Source organism: Lampris incognitus, chromosome 17 (genome assembly GCF_029633865.1).
Source record: "Lampris incognitus isolate fLamInc1 chromosome 17, fLamInc1.hap2, whole genome shotgun sequence".
In the NCBI taxonomy this organism is placed as follows: domain Eukaryota; kingdom Metazoa; phylum Chordata; class Actinopteri; order Lampriformes; family Lampridae; genus Lampris; species Lampris incognitus.
Genome location: NC_079227.1, coordinates 1,911,592 through 1,930,590, shown reverse-complemented (window position 1 = coordinate 1,930,590; position 18,999 = coordinate 1,911,592). Strand labels below are relative to the sequence as shown.

Here is an 18,999-nt window from a genome sequence, read left to right as displayed (position 1 = left end):
TTCTTCTTCTTCTTCTTCTTCTTCTTCTTCTTCTGTCGGTTTACTAGCGGATCGCTAACAACTTTAAGGTGCACACCGCCACCTACTGTACAAGAGTGTGTAACATCTGGTGGTTTTACCCTATTAAATTCAAATGCAGCACTGTCGATGTGTGCATACATAACAAGCCTTCCTGGTGATTTTAACCCCCTCTCCCTCTCCTTCTCTTCCCAATGTCCCCATCAGAGTCCACTCCCGTCCCGCCTCTCGGACTTTATCCCGTGACCTTTCTTTTTCCACGTCATCCATGTTACATTGTAATTTTTATTTAGATAAATAAAAATTAGTAATATTACATGTTCAACGGTTTCTTTAACTCCACACTTCTCCTGTGCCCCATTATAAGCGAAGTGCCATTTAGTCCTGTGTGATGCAGTCTGAGTCCTGTTACTCTGATCCCCCTTCTCTTCCTTTCTTTATGGTTCTTTCTCATGACAGATTTTTGTGCTTCGTAATCCCCCCCCCCCTCCTTCCCGGTTTTCCACCTATTCTTTTTTTAAAAATATTTTTATTGAACATTGTTCATGTTCATGTACAGATTCTTGAAGAAAGTTCATTATAAAACCAACATGGCAAATATACATTCCATCCAAAAATCCATAGATATATGCAGAGTGCCAAAGGGGACAGTATGTAAACATTTCTATACAGTATATCAGGAAGTACATAGAGACTGAATGTCACATGACAAATATACGGTAATGTATTATGGAAATAAGGGTACAAACAATAATAAATTAAATACATGACATACACTAATTGAAAATTATAAAACATAGTCCATCATACAAGGGGGAATTCATAAGGATATCAGTCTTCTGATTCAGTGGGAAAATGTGGTTCTCCACCTATTCTGCCACATCTGCTTTCCTCTCCTCTTAAGTGGCTCCTGTCTTCTTCTCGCATTTCAGAGGAGTTGTAATCCATCTTTGAACTCTCTACCGCCCCCTAGCGGACCGGAGGATGTACAGCGTCCTGCGGCGGTTCAGCCAGCGGCAGCCCTGTCTTAGGTGGGGTGGTCCGGGATGCCGCAGGGATGTCGAGAAGTGGCCACCATTTGTTGTTAATGCGCCTGCGCAGCGCGTGGCCGTTTGTATATGCGTGACAGGCTAAAGCCTGAAGCAAGAGGCTACACGCACACACCTAACTGTTGACTGGCACTCTCCCATTTTGCGGAACCTTTATAGTCAAGTAGGCTAACATTAGCTTTGACAAATAAATAGCTTTTTTTCTGAGCTCGTTTACAAAAGTTAAGGCTATTAAGTAGTCAAATGCTCCAAGCAAAGATGCATTACACACACCCTGGGCTCTAGTTCCACACCCTAAATGACCTCAAAATGATCCTCCACCCATTACCCAAGCCGCCTATCCCACCCGGGCTCACGGGGATGCTGGAGCCTATCCCAGCAGCCACTGGGCGGCAGGTGGGGAGATACCCTGGACAGGCCGCCAGGCCATCACACACACACACACACACACACACACACATTCATACCCGGGGACTGTTTAGTACGGCCAATTCACCTGACCTACATGTCTTTCAGTCACCGGACCTACATGTCTCTGATATACCTGACCTACATGTCTTTTAGTCACCTGACCTACATGTCTTTGACTCACCGGACCTACATGTCTCTGATATACCTGACCTACATGTCTTTTAGTCACCTGATCTACATATCTCTGACTCACCTGACCTACATGTCTTTGAGTCACCTGACCTACATGTCTTCGACTCACCTGACCTACATGTCCTTGAGTCACCTGACCTACATGTCTTTGATTCACCTGACCTACATGTCTCTGATTTACCTGACCTACATGTCTTCGACTCACCTGACCTACATGTCTCCGATTCACCTGACCTACATGTCTTTGATTCACCTGACCTACATGTCTTTGATTCACCTGACTTACATGTCTCTGATTCACCTGACCTACATGTCTTTGATTCACCTGACCTACATGTCTCCGATTCACCTGACTTGCATGTCTTTGATTCACCTGACCTACATGTCTTTGAGTCACCTGACCTACATGTCTCTGATTTATCTGACCTACATGTCTTCGACTCACCTGACCTACATGTCTTTGAGTCACCTGACCTACATGTCTTTGAGTCACCTGACTTACATGTCTCTGATTCACCTGACCTGCATGTCTTTGAGTCACCTGATCTACATGTCTGATTTATCTGACCTACATGTCTTTGAGTCACCTGACTTACATGTCTCTGATTCACCTGACCTGCATGTCTTTGAGTCACCTGATCTACATGTCTCTGATTTATCTGACCTACATGTCTTTGAGTCACCTGATCTACATGTCTCTGATTTATCTGACCTACATGTCTTTGAGTCACTTGACCTACATGTCTTTGAGTCACCTGACCTACATGTCTTTGAGTCACCTGACTTACATGTCTTTGAGTCACCTGACCTACATGTCTTAGATTCACCTGACCTACATGTCTTTGATTCACCTGACTTACATGTCTTTGAGTCACCTGACCTACATGTCTTTGATTCACCTGACCTACATGTCTTTGAGTCACTTGACCTACATGTCTTTGATTCACCTGACCTATGATATATTACATGATATGAGATATGATATATGATATGATGTGATGTGATATGATATGGTATTACATGATATGAGATATATGATATTGTGGCAGGATGAGGAAAAAACACAGGAGACGAAGGCGAGTTTGCTGTTTATTCCTCAGCTCCAAAACTAAACTGCAGCAGGAACAACCCTGCACCAGCAAGCCCGGGAACGTAAACCACGCCCCCAGCTCACAGCCCTGCTGGGTGAGAGGCATAGCCCCCAGTGTCCGCCACACTGCCCCCCCCCCGAACACTCAGAAGGGACTCCTGGAAAGAAAATCAGTGTCTCACTGGAGGCTTAAGCAGCCTGCCATAACGGCTGCGCCGTCCCTCAGCCGGAACAGTAGGTGAAACACAGTCCAAAGCCGGCTGAGAAGCAGAACGCTGAACCCGTGAAGACACTGCCGGGGTCCTGGAAGGAGGACGACCCCGACGGGGAACCTGGGCCGGAAACACAACTTCGCCTGCCACCCTGTGCGCCGGTTTAAGCCTATCAAGCGTGACACGCTCCCTACGCCCACCCATATCCAGCACAAAACCCTTAGGACCCGTCTCAAGAACCCGAAATGGGCCATCGTATGGGGGTTGGAGGAGCGAGCGGTGAGCATCATGCCGTACAAAAACAAAACGAGCCGACATGAGCTCCGCAGGCACGAACGACAGCGGAAAACAGTGGTGAACGGGGCCTGGAACCCGAGTGCTGTCGGACAGAAAAGGATAAACGGCCGGACGGAGTCGAGGAGCGGAACTCCCAGGCAACAATTCCCCAGGGACGCGGAGCGGCTGACCGAGCACCAGCTCAGCGGGTGACGCGTCGAGGTCCTCCTTAGGAGCCGAACGCAACCCGAGCATAACCCAAGGTAAACGATCCACCCAGTTACCATCCGAGAGCGCAGCGCTGCCTTGAGCGACCGGTGAAAACGTTCACACAAGCCGTTAGCCTGAGGGTGGTACGCGGTGATTCGCGCTAAAATAATGTACAAATGTACACAGTACAACTAACTTCACCGACGCCCGAACTCCAGGGTGCGAGAGGGAGTGAATCGATTCGAAAACTCGACGGCGCCAGGCCACTGGAACAACGGGGCGGGGACGGCCGGTGGAGACATCGCAGAGGAGGGCAGGACTGCCTTCCTGCATCACAGCGTCCTCCAGCTTGAGACCAGTATGCGTTGACCTAAGGGCAAGGACGTCCGGGTCGCTGGGCTGGTCGGCAGCCATAGCGGAGAAACCCACACCGAGGTGCACAGGACACACAAGCACACGCGACAGACAATCAGCAACAGGGTTGGACTTCCCGGCCACATGCTGAATGTCCGTTGTGAACTCGGAGATTGCCGCTAGGTGGCGCTGCTGACGAGCAGACCACGGCTCAGTCACCTTGGACATGGCGAAAGTCAGCGGTTTATGATCCACATAAGCCGTGAATGGGCGACCCTCTAGCAGGAAGCGGAAATGCCGGGTTGCAAGGTGCAGTGCTAGCAACTTCCGGTCAAAAACGCTGTATTTGCGCTCGCTATCCCGCAGTTTGCGGCTAAAAAATGCGAGTGGCTGCCACGCATTCGCCACGCGCTGTTCAACCACAGCCCCCACGCTATGTCAGACGCATCGGTTGTTAAAGCTATGGACGCCGTGGGTGTGGGATGGGCGAGGAGGGCAGCGTTAGCCAGGGCGCACTTAGCTCCGTCAAAGGCCTGGACCCGTTCGGGAGTCCAGTCGACAGGGTCGTTAGTCTTCTTAAGCCGCAGGGCTTCGTAAAGTGGCTGAAGGAGGTGGGCAGCGCGAGGGAGGAAACGGTTATAGAAATTCACCATGCCCAAGAGTTCCTGCAATGCCTTAACAGAGACTGGGCGGGGAAACTCCGCCACCGCTTGCACCTTAGAAGGCAATGGGACCACGCCTTGCGGCGAAATGCGGTGACCCAAGAAGTCAATCACCGGCAGTCCAAACTGACACTTGGCCGGGTTGACTATCAGGCCGTGTTCGTCCAGACGACGGAAAACCTGTTTCAGGTGCGCCAGGTGCTCTTCAGCTGACGGACTGGCCACTAATATGTCGTCGAGATAAACGAACACGAAAGCAAGGTCACGCAACACCGAGTCCATCGGCCTCTGAAAGGTTTGCGCTGCCCCCTTCAAGCCAAAAGGCGCATGCGCATGAACTCAAAAAGCCCAAACGGGTTGATCACTGCGGTCTTGGGCACGTCCTCTGCGCGCACGGGAACCTGATGATAGCCGCGCACCAGGTCCACCTTAGAGAAGATAGTGGCACCTGCCAGGCGTATGGAAAAGTCCTGTATGTGTGGGATGGGATAGCGGTCATTGGAGGGGACGTTGTTCAGGCGGCGAAAATCGCCGCAAGGCCGCCACGACCCATCCGCCTTGGGCACCATGTGAAGCGGCGAGGCCCACGGGCTGTTGGAGCGCCTCACTATACCCAGACGCTCCATGATGGCGAACTCCTCCTTAGCTGGAGCCCATTTTACTGTGTCGAGGCGCCGCGCGCGCGCCAAAACTGGCGGTCCCAGAGTGGGAATGAAATGTTCTACCCCGTGTTTAGTAACCGCGGTGGAAAAGACAGGTGGAGTCACCGATGGAGAATCCGCCAGCAAACGCTGAAAAACATCCCCTGATGCTAAAAAGTTAGCGTGTGTTAACGGCCCGGCTCCCCTGTCTCGCACGGAACAGTGGCGAAAGACACAGCATCAATTAAACGGCGGTTTGCAACATCAACCAGCAGACCATTAGCACACAGAACATCCGCGCCGATAATAGGAACAGTAATGGCGGCCACTACAAAGTCCCACTCAAAATGGCGCCCGTGGAAGCAAACAGTCACCAACCTTGTGCCAAACGTCGCAATGGACGAACCGTTAGCTGCACTTAACTGTGGGCCGCCGCCTTCGGCCGACCTGTCTGTCTTAGCAGGAGGGAGCAGGCTCTTTTGCGAGCCTGAGTCCACCAGAAACCGTCTTCCTGACATCGTGTCCTTAATGAAGAGCAGCTCACTACGTCCGCCAGCGCCCACAGCTGCTACTGAGCGCTGCCCTGGAGTTTCCCGCCGCCTCCAACGTGCACGGAGGGACGCAGCGCCTCGCCTTGCCGCCGAACCGCTGGTGGAAGAAACAGAGGCCGCTCCCGCGCCGTCTCCGGGCAGTCACTCCAGCCACCACTGCCGGGTCCGCGTCCTCCGACGTCGGCTGCAGAGGCTCCGATGCCACACGCTGCACAGAGAACCGTCTGGTAGCCAGCAGGACCCGATCGGCCTCCTCAGCCAAACCTCGGCAGTCACCATTGGCCAGACACGGGGAGTTAGCCAAAGCCGCGCGCACAGGAGACGGGAGCTGGCGCAGGAAAACGTGCGGGAAAAGGAACCCACCTTCGTCTGAGCCTAGCAGCGACAGCATATTGTCCATGAGATCCACAGCCGTCCCGTCGCCCAAACCGGATAGGGAAAGGATCCTATCTGCCCTCTCTGCGGCAGATAGGCTGTACCTCCGGAGCAGAAGATGTTTGAGGGCGACGTATTTACCGTGTTGCGGAGGGGCGCGCAACAGCTGCATGGCCCGGCGTGTGGACTGCTGGTCCAGCGCAGCGACGACCAGATAGTATGTGGAGTCGTCCGCGGAGATTCCACGCAGGTGGAACAGCGCCTCGACATGCTGGAACCACGAGGCCGGGTCGCTCTGCCAGAACTCTGGGAGCTTCACAGCCGCGGCGAGAACGGCCGGCTGGGAGAGTTGGGGCGGCGTGGCCGAAGTGGATTCACACTCCTCTTCTGCTCCAAACATGTTCAATTCGGGGTCACCAATGTGGCAGGATGAGGAAAAACACAGGAGACCAAGGCGAGTTTGATGTTTATTCCTCAACTCCAAAACCAAACTACATCAGGAACAACCCTGCACCAGCAAGCCCGAGAACGTAAACCACGCCCCCAACGTAAACCACGCCCCCAGCTCACAGCCCTGCTGGGTGAGAGGCATAGCCCCTAGTGTCCGCCACAATATGATATATGATATATTACATGATACGATATGATGTGATATACATGATATGATATAGTATTACATGATATGAGATATGATATTCAAGATTCAAAAAAAGGACTGGTTGTTAAAATCCCTATTGTTTGCACTGCAACAGTTTCGTCGGGAATTAAACAGGAGATGTCTGCCAAGGTGACATTGCCACCACCAGGACACATCATCAGTTGTGTACCTCAGCATCACAGGGTGTTTCGGCCTTTTATCACAAGACACCCTCCGCTGAGGCAGGCCCACCACAGGTTGATCGGTCCTGGGTGTGTGACATGTGGTTAGCTGTTCACCCTGGCAGCCAAGACGGTGTCTCTCCTTTTGATCCAGATCCAGTGGCTAGTCCTCTCAGCAGTGTTGGCTAGCTCTTTGGTCACTCTCCTGTTGGCCTGCCCCCTGACTCCTTGTTCCATCAGGAGTTTTGCTGCGGAGCTGGCAACAAAGCCCCTACAACCCACCTCCACAGGGCGCACCTTCACCTTCCAGCCTCTGCTAGGTTGGCGTACCGCAGCTTCTTACGCTGATGTGATATATATTACATGATATGATGTGATGTGATATATATTACATGATATGAGATATGATGTGATATATATTACATGATATGAGATATGATGTGATATATATTACATGATATGAGATATGATGTGATATATATTACATGATATGATATATGTGATGTGATATATATTACATGATATGAGATGATATATGTGATGTGATATATATTACATGATATGAGATATGATATGTGATATATATTACATGATATGATATATGTGATGTGATATATATTACATGATATGAGATATGATATGATATATATTACATGATATGAGATATGATATGATGTGATATATATTACATGATATGAGATATGATATGATGTGATATATATTACATGATATGAGATATATGTGATGTGATATTACATGATATGAGATGATATATGTGATGTGATATATATTACATGATATGAGATATGATATATGTGATGTGATATATATTACATGATATGAGATATGATATATGTGATGTGATATATATTACATGATATGAGATATGATGTGATATATATTACATGATATATGATGTGATATATATTACATGATATGAGATATATGTGATGTGATATATATTACATGATATGAGATATGATATATATGATGTGATATATATTACCTGATATGAGATATATGATGTGATATATATTACATATGAGATATATGATGTGATATATATTACATGATATGATATATATGTGATGTGAAATATATTACATGATATGAGATATGATATATGTGATGTGATATATATTACATATGAGATATATAATGTGATGTGATATATATTACATATGAGATATGATTTATATTACATGATATGAGATATATGATGTGATATATATTACATGATATGATATATGTGATGTGAAATATATTACATGAGATATGATATATGTGATGTGATATATATTACATATGATGTGATATATATTACATATGAGATATGATTTATATTACATGATATGACATATGTGATGTGATATATATTATATGATATGAGATATATGATGTGATATATATTACATGATATGAGATATGATATATATTACATGATATGAGATATGATATGCGATGTGATATATATTACATGATATGAGATATATGATGTGATATATATTACATGATATATGTGATATATGATATGGTATTACATATGAGATATATGATGTGATATGATATATGGTATTACATGAGATATGAGGTGATGTGATATATATTACATATGAGATATATGTGATGTGATATATATATGATATGAGATATATGATGTGATATATATTACATGATATGAGATATGATGTGATATATGATATGGTATTACATGATATGAGATATATGTGATGTGATATATGATATGGTATTAAATGATATATGTGATGTGATATATGATATATTCTACTGAGTAATATAATGTCGAGTAATGTTGAAAACATGTGAACACATTAGTGTAACAGCAGTGAAGATGTATATTGTTTTGTAGTTTTCACGTAATTCATCATTTTATTGGTTGGTGTGGTAACGACACTTTCCCCCAGCTGAAAGCTGAGACGCAGGCCGTCCACCTCAGTGGACGTGTGAAAAGCTGTTTAAAAAAAGAAGCTCAAAAAGGTTTTTTATGTCTAAAGAGGAATAAAAGCACTAAGGAAGGAAGGAAGAAAGTCCTGACTGAGGCGTCATGCAGGTAACAACACAGTGTAGGACACCAAGTTCACACAACACTGTACAAAATACCAGAGACACAAACACGTTCTGAATAAGACACGGCAAATGTTGAAACCATCAGCAAACAAATAGAAAACCTGCCACACAGGACACCGTATGTTGTGTTGTTTCAGTGTATGTTGTGGTGTTATTTCCCCATATGTTGTGTTATTTCACTTTATGTTGTGTTATTTCCTGGCAGGCATGGATGCTCGTCTTCATGGTCGCACAGGTTCGGCTCCAGGAACGTGGTTTTCAGTCCGACTGTGAGCAAAAGAAAACAGATATTTTAATTCAGCACTTGTCCCGGTGTGAAGGTGAACGTTGTGCTGCATCACACAGCTGCAGCAGCAGCGGCAGGCTGAGCAGCTGTGCTGCAGCTGTGTGATGCAGCGGCAGGCTGAGCAGCTGTGCTGCAGCTGTGTGATGCAGCGGCAGGCTGAGCGACTGGGTCACATGTCGTCACATGAAACACAGGACTAATATTCTGCAGCTAGAGAAGTATCTCTACGTGTCCAACACATCTGAAATATACGTGACTTACCTGCCCATGCCTGATGATAAATTATTAGGATTACCACAGTACAACTACAATAATATACAAATGTACACAGTACAGCTAAAATAATATACAAATGTGTACAGTACAACTACAATAATGTACAAATGTACACAGTACAGCTAAAATAATATACAAATGTAGACAGTACAACTACAATAATATACAATTGTACACAGTACAACTAAAATAATATACAATTGTACACAGTATGACTAAAATAATATACAAATGTAGACAGTACAACTACAATAATATACAAATGTACACAGTACAACTACAATAATATACAATTGTACACAGTACAACTAAAATAATATACACATGTACAAAGTACAACTACAATAATATACAAATGTACACAGTACAGCTAAAATAATGTACAAATGTACACAGTACAACTAAAATAATGTACAATTGTACACAGTATGACTAAAATACTATACAAATGTAGACAGTACAACTACAATAATATACAAATGTACACAGTACAACTACAATAATATACAATTGTACACAGTACAACTAAAATAATATACACATGTACAAAGTACAACTACAATAATATACAAATGTACACAGTACAACTACAATAATATACAAATGGGACAACACTGGAAAACACTGAATTAATGTGTTGGATGACATCACTGATAATAGTTTTTTTTTTTATTTCCCCCCTTTTTCTTCCCAATTGTATCCGGCCAATTACCCCACTCTTCCGAGCCGTCCCGGTCTCTGCTCCACCCCCTCTACAGACTACCACATGCCTCCTCTGATACATGTGGAGTCACCAGCCGCTTCTTTTCACCTGACAGGAGTTTCACCAGGGGGATGTAAAGCGTGGGAGGATCACACTATTTTCCCCCCAGTCCCCCTCCCCCCCGAACAGGTGCCCCAACCAACCAGAGGAGGCGCCAGTGCAGCAAACAGGACACATACCCACATCCGGCTTCCCACCCACAGACGCAGCCAATTGTGTCTGTAGGGACACCCGACGAAGCTGTAGGTAACACGGGGATTCGAACCAGTGATCCTCATATTGGTAGGCAACGGAATAGACCGCTACACTACCTGAATGCCCTCCACTGATCAGTTTGTGTAAAGTCATTTGCAGTGCAGTACATGTTGTGCAGCACATGTTGTAGAGTACATGTTGTGCAGCACATATTGTGCCTTACATGTTGTGCAGTACACGTTGGGCAGCACATGTTGTGCAACACATGTTGTGCAGTAAACGTTGTGCAGTACACGTTGTGCAGTACATGTTGTGCAGCACATGTACAGTACATCTTGTGCAGCACATATTGTGCAGTACACGTTGGGCAGTACACGTTGGGCAGCACATGTTGTGCAGTACATGTTGTGCGGCACACGTTGTGAATAAATTCCCTGACTGTGCAGCAGGGTAGTGTTCTGTCATGCAAGGAGGGGTCAGAGTCAGAACACTGAACTTACGTCACTCAGATCACCCATGTCTGGAGCCTGTCCTTTCCTCTGGTCAGCCATGTCATGCAGCATCTATAACATACAGCCAGGCCATGAAATGAGTTGGCAAAATAATGACTGACACAGTGATCCACCAATCAGAGTTTAGCAGTCCTGTCACTTCTTCCTACAACATGCACTCCTGCAAACACAAAGACAACACCAGATTATTACAGGACGCACACAGTTTAAAGAAAGGAGAATGGGAGAACTACCTGCAGGTGTTTAAAGAGTTGATGTGACACTACAGTTACGACAGTCATGTTCATCTTGAAGGTTTATTGGCCATCTGCTAGTACTACTACTACAGGAGTAGAGGTGATGGAGGCATACGAGTTTAAATTCTTGGGGTCAACTGACGAAAGTAACAGGGGCTGCAGAAGAGAGGTAAAGAAGAGAGTGCAGGCAGGGTGGAGTGGGTGGAGAAGAGTGTCAGGAGAGATGTGTGACAGAAGGGTATCAGCAAGAGTTAAAGGGAAGGTTTACAAGATGGTTGTGAGACCAGCTATGTTGTATGGTTTGGAGACAGTGGCACTGATGAAAAGACAGGAGGTGGAGCTGGAGGTGGCAGAGTTGAAGATGATAAGATTTTCACTGGAAGTGATGAAGAAGGACAGGATTAGGAACCAGTATATTAGAGGGACAGCTCAAGTTGGAAGGGTTGGAGACAAAGCAAGAGATACAAGATTGAGATGGTTTGGACATGTGTGGAGGAGAGATGCTGGGTATACTGGGAGAAGGATGCTGATTATGGAGCTGCCAGGGAAGAGGAGAAGAGGAAGGCCAAAGAGGAGGTTTATGGATGTGGTGAGGGAGGACATGCAGGTGGCTGGTGTGACAGAGGAAGATGCAGAGGACAGGAAGAGATGGAAACAGATGATCTGCTGTGGCGCCCCCTAACGGGAGCAGCTGAAAGTAGTAGTAGTAGTAGTAGTAATAGTAGTAGTAGTTAGGTTTAGTGTGGAATATTAATGAAGAAGGCCCATATCAAGCTAGTTGGCCAAACTGATGCGAACCAGATCTCAACTCACATCCATATAATGGTCATATTCTGCCATTCCCTCATCTTCCTCATGTGCCCAGTCCCTCCAGTTATCAAAATCCACTGTAATCCAGCTGGGCTGTAGAAGATGGGAGAGAAAAAAAACAAGTTGTGTGTTTTGACATTTATTTATCACAGACTAGGGCTACCCTGATCATGTGCTGCCATGTGGAACTATGTTCATGGTCTTTCCTCCAGCCCATCATGCCACTTACTTTTCCTGCTTGCTTATGAGTGAAATTAGCTGTAAGTTAGGTTTTAATGAAGACGTGGTCTCCTGAACATCTTGCAGCACTGCTGATTCAGAGAAAGTGGACCGAGCTCTTGGCTCTGCTTTAACAAGGGGCTGGTTCACTTTAAACAAGTGCAAAGTGCCCCACTACCACCCATGGGTGTAGTACAAAATTCTGGGCCCTATACGTAAGCAGTCTCTGTGGGCCCCTTTCCTCTTTTGTCTCTCATGCATCACTTTCTTGAGTTCTAGCATACTGTATATTATTTACAATCACAGTACATTAATCTATTTTAACCTAGGTAGTGTTCATGGATATACTTTCATATGACATTGTAGCTATGATGCTGATAAATGTGTGATACTGCGTGTTACAGTACTAGATAGCTAGCTAGCTAACTCCTGCTGTGTTCAGCTAGTTGGAGTTAAGCGTTCGCTAGCTAGCTGCTACCTAGCTGTGGTAGTAGGAGTTAGCTAGCCACCTTTCTTTCAAAAGCTCCTAGCTCACCTTTCTTTTGGAAGAAATTACTCAACAGTTGTTTTCCTCATCTTGTCTTCTCTCCCTTTTCTTTTTTCCCTTTCCTTTTCTGGAACTCAGATTTTGCTTTCTTTGGGAAAGACATGACTCTTCTTGTGCTTGTATCAGCAGTCACCTGCGACAGGACTAGATGAGCTGCATTGAGAGATGGTTTAGTCCGCCTCGTGAGGGGCGGACTAAACCATTTTGCACCTTTTGTAAGGGGTGAGAGGAGCCTCAGAGAGCCTCCACTATTTTCTTTAAGTCCTTCAACCGATGTATCGAGCCAATTTTAACTGACGTTAGGACGCTAATTAGTTTGAAATAAAATTTACAAACCAAAACTAACTTTTAATTCCAGGGTCCCCGAGGGCTCCCCCTCCCTTCTGGGCCCTGCTAGCACCACCACCACCCCTCCCCGACTACAACGCCGCTGGCACCAACGTCTCCTTCTCTTATTAAGGCAGCTTGCTCAACGGCACGTGGACTGGAGCTGCTGCAGAACAGAAGAGTAGGGTCTCTACTTCTTATCCAAAGGAATTGAATCGAGGAATTGAATCGGTCTGAAATCGGTCAGAAAGACACAAACTGATGAAGCCTCTTGGATGAGAGGCGAAACGTCTTCGCGGATATATACCAGGTCCAGTTGCACTTAATTCAACTCCTTTGGAGAACCATGACGACCTGGATGAAGGAGAACATTCACAGACACGTCTCTACTTCTTGTTTCTGTCCCCTAGTCAGAAGGCTGGTTGTCTCTGCTGGCTGTAAGTTATTAAAACCTGCTGACTGACTGATGAAACACACACACACACACACACACACACAGGTACCTTGGCAGGATCTTTCTGAAGACGAGGCCACGCAACATCTGGCGTCATCTTCCTCAGCAACATGTTGATGCTGCGGTCGTACACTCTTTCTCTGGAGTCCTTTTCAAAAACACATCTCAATGACTTATGGCACATCACATGAATCTTAGAATGCAATGTATGTTTGTTCTCACAATGTGAGTTCGACATCAAACTGGATTCTCACATATATTTGGATTTTGTCATAGAAATACAGCTCATTGTAGATTACGTCATCTTCATCATTTTTGCAGCTGTTGTAAACAAAGAGAACAGGATTAGATTTGATAGAATATAACACAACATATACAGAAAACCTTTGTCTTCTATTCTCATTATGCCTGGCGGGGATCTGCAGTCTACCGAGTGACTCCTCTAGCAGACATTTTGTTTTCGAGTTATCAAGTTACGTCCACAATCATCCTCATCATTGTGGACGTAACTTGATATGTGCAACTTGAAACTTTTCACCCATTTGCTGGTAGGTGCAGGTGAAAGTTTGCTGGCAGGTGCAGGTGAAAGTGTGTGGACAGTTGTGTGCATGTTGTCAGAGGTGTAAAAACCAGGTCCAGAAAGTAAAAGTCCAAACCATGTATTTGCTCCACTCATGCACTACACCAGCAGGTTCTAGTCAAGACCACTCCTCAACTAGGTAGGGAAAACTAGTTGATGAAATCAGCTTAGTAACATGGTTGGAGCGAATACACGGTTTGGACTTTTACTTTCTGGACCTGGTTTTTACACCTCTGCATGTGCTTGACATTTATCCATGGTAAATCTCGCAGGCATTGCGAAAAGCATGCCATTGTCAATAGCACACGCCAACAAACAGGAAACTGGTATGACCGCTGCAGTAGAAACCGGATGTCGGTGGACTACAGTTATGCACAGCCGGAGGTAACAAGGGGATTTGAACCGGCGATCCCTGTGTTGCTTGGCAATGGAATAGACCGCCACGCCCCCCGGACACCCGAGAGAGAGAAACTTAAGAAAACCTAGCAACACACAGTGACACGTGTGTACTTCTCTGGACTCCTCACCACAGAATCATCTTGTCTGGCTGGATGTCAACCTGCACATCCCGAGGTCTCTGCACCATGAAGTTGATGGTGACATATTTTTTCCTGTCAAACCACAGCGCCCGTGCCGGCTGGCTGTGAGGAAACAGAGAGGAAGTTTTTCCTGATTAATCTAATTCTTCTTCTTGCCAAATTCCACATTCACAAATGTAAATTTACAAACAAAAAGCCTAAATTCTTTGTATTTATGAAAGAAATGGAACAACACGTGTCAACGATTTCTTCCTCGCAAAACAAAAACGCCGTCAAAGCAACGACTGTTTGCAGTGTCTTGAGTGAAGTGAATTTCCTGTCAAATCCTGGCGTTTTGTTTTCTCTCTATCCTGGATGTGTGTTTCTTTGTTTCTCCTCAACTGCTCATCATTGTATTCTATCTATTATGTCGCCCCCTGAATGTCTATGTGCAAACAATCTCACACACACACACTCACGGAGCTACACAGACACATGTGGCTTGTTCATTCACTTCTTTTCTTTTCCAAGGAACTCAACATGGTACAACCAGTCAATCAGTTGCTGGCCGCCACCTAGTGGTCGCCATCTACACCGCATAGCATTAACCTCAATCCATAACATCTCCTCCCTACTAAAACCTGTTGTCAATAAAACACAGAGGATATATTTTCTCTCTTCTACACAACACAAAGATGTACTTTTTTTTACACGAAATAAAGACTGGGAGTTATGCTACTTTCTATATATAATTTGTATGTTGAAAACCATATCTCTTAAAACTCAGAAACAGTCTTAAGGTCTTTGCACAACTAGTTCAGTTCGTTTACTCATCTCGCTAACGTACTGGTGGTTGAGTCAGACCTGGCTCTTTTTGTACTCGCTGGCAGGATTTGGCCTGGAGTTCTATCTGGGAGTCAATGCTTGGCCACCAAACATAACTGTGAGCCAAGCTCTTCATCCTCACTACACCTGGATGTGTTGTGTGGAGTTCTTTCAGAACTCGGGGGCACGCCCCACATGACGCATTCTTGTCGTATCGTGAGGTCATGCCGACGCAGCAGATAGGGTGACAGTTCATCACCTGCGTCTTTTGTAGTTGGAAAATGACCAGTTGTGACTATCTCCAGGACACAAGACAGAGTGGGGTCAGACATGGTGTCACGTCTGATCTCCGTGCTACTGATTGGTAGTGTGTCCAACTTGGATGTGTAGAACATATCTACGATGTCTACCTTCTCTTCATGAGCGTGGGGAAGTGGTAACTGTGAAAGTCCATTTGCATTTGCATGTAATTCTCCCTTCCGGTACTCGATGGTGTAGTCGTGTGCTGACAGAAGGAGCGCCCAATGCCGCATTCGGGCTGCGGCCATCGACGGCGTACTTTTCAGTGGACTCGGGATGGAGGTCAGCGGGCGATGGTCAGTGAGCAAGGTGAACCTGTTACCATAGCGGTACTGGTGAAACTTGCGTACTCGAAAGACTATTGCAAACGCCTCCCTCTCAAGCTGGGCGTACTTTTGTTCTGCCTTGCTGAGCGTTCGTGAGGCATAGGCAATAGGTTTTCCTCGCCGTCAGGCATGACATGTGAGAGCACAGCCCCAATCCCATAGGGTGAAGCATCACAGGCAAGGTGGAGGGGCAGCTCAGCATTGTAGTGGGTCAGCACCTCCTGGGATACCCTGAGCACTTTAGCTTTTTGGAACGCTGACTCACAGGCTGCCGTCCACTGCCATTTCTTCCCCTTGTGCAGCAGTGTGTTCAGCGGTTTCGGGATAGTGGCTAGGTCGGGAATGAAACGTCAGTAATAGTTTAGCATCCCGAGGAAGGAATGCAGTTGGCTGATGTCACGGGCTGCTGGTGCATCCACAATGGCACGTTCCTTCTCTGGTGATTTGTGGAGCCCTGCCGCTTCGATGATATGGCCCAGGTACTCCACTGACTCCTGGAAGAACAGGCACTTCTCTTGTTTGACGTGCAGGCCACACTCCTCCAGCCTTCCAAGGACCGCATCCAGGGTTTTCAGATGGGTATCCTCATCTGGCCCACTTACGAGGATATTGTCTACGTAACAGTGAAGGAAGGGTAGTCTGAGGAGCACTTAGTCCATGGCCTTCTGGAATAACGCCGGCGCTGACGCTATGCCAAAGGGTAAGCGATTGTGGCAGAACAGACCTTTCGGTGTAGACCGTCGCCCCAAGCGGGACGCGATCCCGTGTCTCCCACACCGCAAGCGACAACGTTAACCGGTCGACTAAAGGGTCCGACCCGTTAGACAAGGACCAACGTGTCTACTAATCCATGCACGTTACAATATGTTGTCGGTCCCATCACACTAAACAACACTGGCACTTTCTTGGCAACCCTGGTCTCATTGGCCCGGATATAATGTTCAAAACGTTCAATATACGGTGCCCATTGCTCACCGGATTCATCAAAGGGATCCGTATGTCCGATTATTGCAGCCATGACGCGTCCGTCTTCAGCGACTTGCAGCACTGCGGAGTCGCCGGAGGAAGAGCGGCTCAGTACTCGCTGCTAACACGGCTAACACACTAGCTCGCTAGCTAGCTAGCTAGCTTCCTCGCAGCGTGGCTGTTCTTTTCCGCCCAAACTTAACTAACCTTTGGATAACCATGACCCGGATGAATGAGAACATTCACAGACACGTTAACTAACACTGGCAGTCCACGCAGGGCGGATGGAGGAGAGCTTCAGGACTTCACACCTCGTCGCCAACTTGTATTATGTCGCCCCCTAAATGTCTACTGCAAACAATCTCACACACACACACACACACACACACACACACACACACACACACACACACACACACACACACACACACACACACACACACACACACACACACACACACACACGCGGAGCTAAACACACGCGTGCGGCTTGTTCGTTCGCTTCTTTTCTTTTCCAAGGAACTCAACATGGTACACACAACCAGTCAATCAGTTGAGGGCCGCCACCTAGTGGTCGCCATCTACACAACACAACATTGACCACAGTACATAACACCATCCATTATTCTTATGATTCTGTTGTCTGCTTTTGTTATTATGTACGTTAACAGTTTGAAATAAAGATGTCTGAGTCTTTCTTAACCTGCCTTCTAACAGTGATTTGCACCAAAAGCACACGTGGTCGCTCCAAGAGTCACACACACACACACACACACACACACACACACACACACACACACACACACACACACACACACACACACGACTTACCTCTCCTCTGGCCTGACTATCTTTGTCTTGTTCATGGTGTTCTGCTGAGAGACACAAGAGAAAGTAAAGCGGCGGAGCAGTAAGAGCAGCCGCGGAGGCTCGGCGTGGCAGTTTGTGAAGGCTCGGGGTGGCAGTTTGTGGAGGCTCGGGGTGGCAGCGGTGGCAGTTTATGGAGGCTCGGGGTGGCAGCGCGGCTCGGCGTGGCAGCGCGGTGGCGGGTCTATATTTAGACCAGCGGCTATCAGCTGCTATCAGCTGCCTGGGGGACACATGCGTCTCGCCACCCCCTTTATGGGCTTTCTGTGGAACCCTCCGGAAAACACGTTTGTGTTCTGGTTTAACCAACACTAAGAGAGGACCAGCAGAAAGGAATAATGATGATAATAATATATTATAATAATGATAGATAATAACAAGACAGTAATAATGAATAATCCAAGCCAAGCCAACAGCAGCTCCAAGCTGATTAGCCAAAGCATCAAAGATATTAGATCTATAAATCAGAGGAAGCGTTGGGAATTTAATTTACAGTTTCAGCAACTACCAAAAACTGAATCGCAGTTGGATGACCAAAACAGGGATATCACAGAAATATGAATTACAATGCACACATTGAATAACATAAACTAAGTAATGTAATGAACAATATTACTTAATGTTAGACGTTGTTACGTTTAGGGTAAGGGTTAAGCCAGACGTATAGTTGTATAGTAAGAAGAGAGTTGTTGAAGTTGTAGAAGAAGAGAGTGAGTTGTTGAAGTTGTAGAAGAAGAGAGTGAGTTGTTGAAGTTGTAGAAGAAGAGAGTGAGTTGTTGAAGTTGTAGAAGAAGAGAGTGAGCTGTTGAAGTTGTAGAAGAAGAGAGTGAGTTGTTGAAGTTGTAGAAGAAGTGAGTGAGTTGTTGAAGTTGTAGAAGAAGAAGAGAGTGAGTTGTTGAAGTTGTTGATCAAATGAAAACGACCGGAATGAACGAACCGACAGCTGGGCTCTTGGGTTCAGTTGCGTAATTGTTGACATGTTGTACTGCTGCTCTGAACACTTTAATGTCCTATCATAACAGTACAACTGTGTAGTGTATAATA

At 46.2% G+C, this 18,999-nt stretch overlaps 1 protein-coding gene across 6 annotated transcripts; it reads right to left on the bottom strand.

Annotated features, from left to right (window-relative positions):
• Positions 1 to 8,734: 8,734 nt before the first annotated feature.
• On the bottom strand, positions 8,735 to 18,763 carry ptges3l (prostaglandin E synthase 3 like). Of its 6 annotated transcripts, none has more exons than XR_008811822.1 (8): positions 18,572 to 18,763; positions 17,920 to 18,266; positions 14,681 to 14,794; positions 13,828 to 13,894; positions 13,623 to 13,721; positions 12,030 to 12,119; positions 10,969 to 11,140; positions 8,735 to 9,215 (listed from the first exon to the last, which is right to left on the bottom strand). XR_008811822.1 is itself a non-coding variant. In XM_056297085.1 (8 exons), the coding sequence occupies exons 2-8, from the start codon at positions 17,952 to 17,954 to the stop codon at positions 9,207 to 9,209; spliced, it is 477 nt and encodes a 158-aa protein (XP_056153060.1). In that variant the 5' UTR covers positions 17,955 to 18,266; positions 18,572 to 18,679; the 3' UTR covers positions 8,735 to 9,206. The 6 variants fall into 6 exon arrangements, 5 of the variants coding, with proteins under 5 accessions (XP_056153060.1, XP_056153061.1, XP_056153063.1 ...); XM_056297085.1 differs by having other exon boundaries at positions 10,969 to 11,031; positions 18,572 to 18,679; XM_056297086.1 differs by having other exon boundaries at positions 10,969 to 11,031; positions 17,920 to 17,963; positions 18,572 to 18,598.
• Between the last annotated feature and the right edge of the window lie 236 nt (positions 18,764 to 18,999).

Bases quoted from the DNA above. Each gene is read 5' to 3' on its own strand.
- ptges3l (XM_056297085.1), bottom strand. From the start codon at position 17,954: ATGAACAAGACAAAGATAGTCAGGCCAGAGGAGAG. The intron at 13,722-13,827 runs GTGAGAATCCAG...GTTTTTGAAAAG, and splicing joins ATGACAAAATCCAAATATAT to GACTCCAGAGAAAGAGTGTA. The intron at 12,120-13,622 runs GTACCTGTGTGT...CATCTTCTACAG, and splicing joins TTCAGAAAGATCCTGCCAAG to CCCAGCTGGATTACAGTGGA.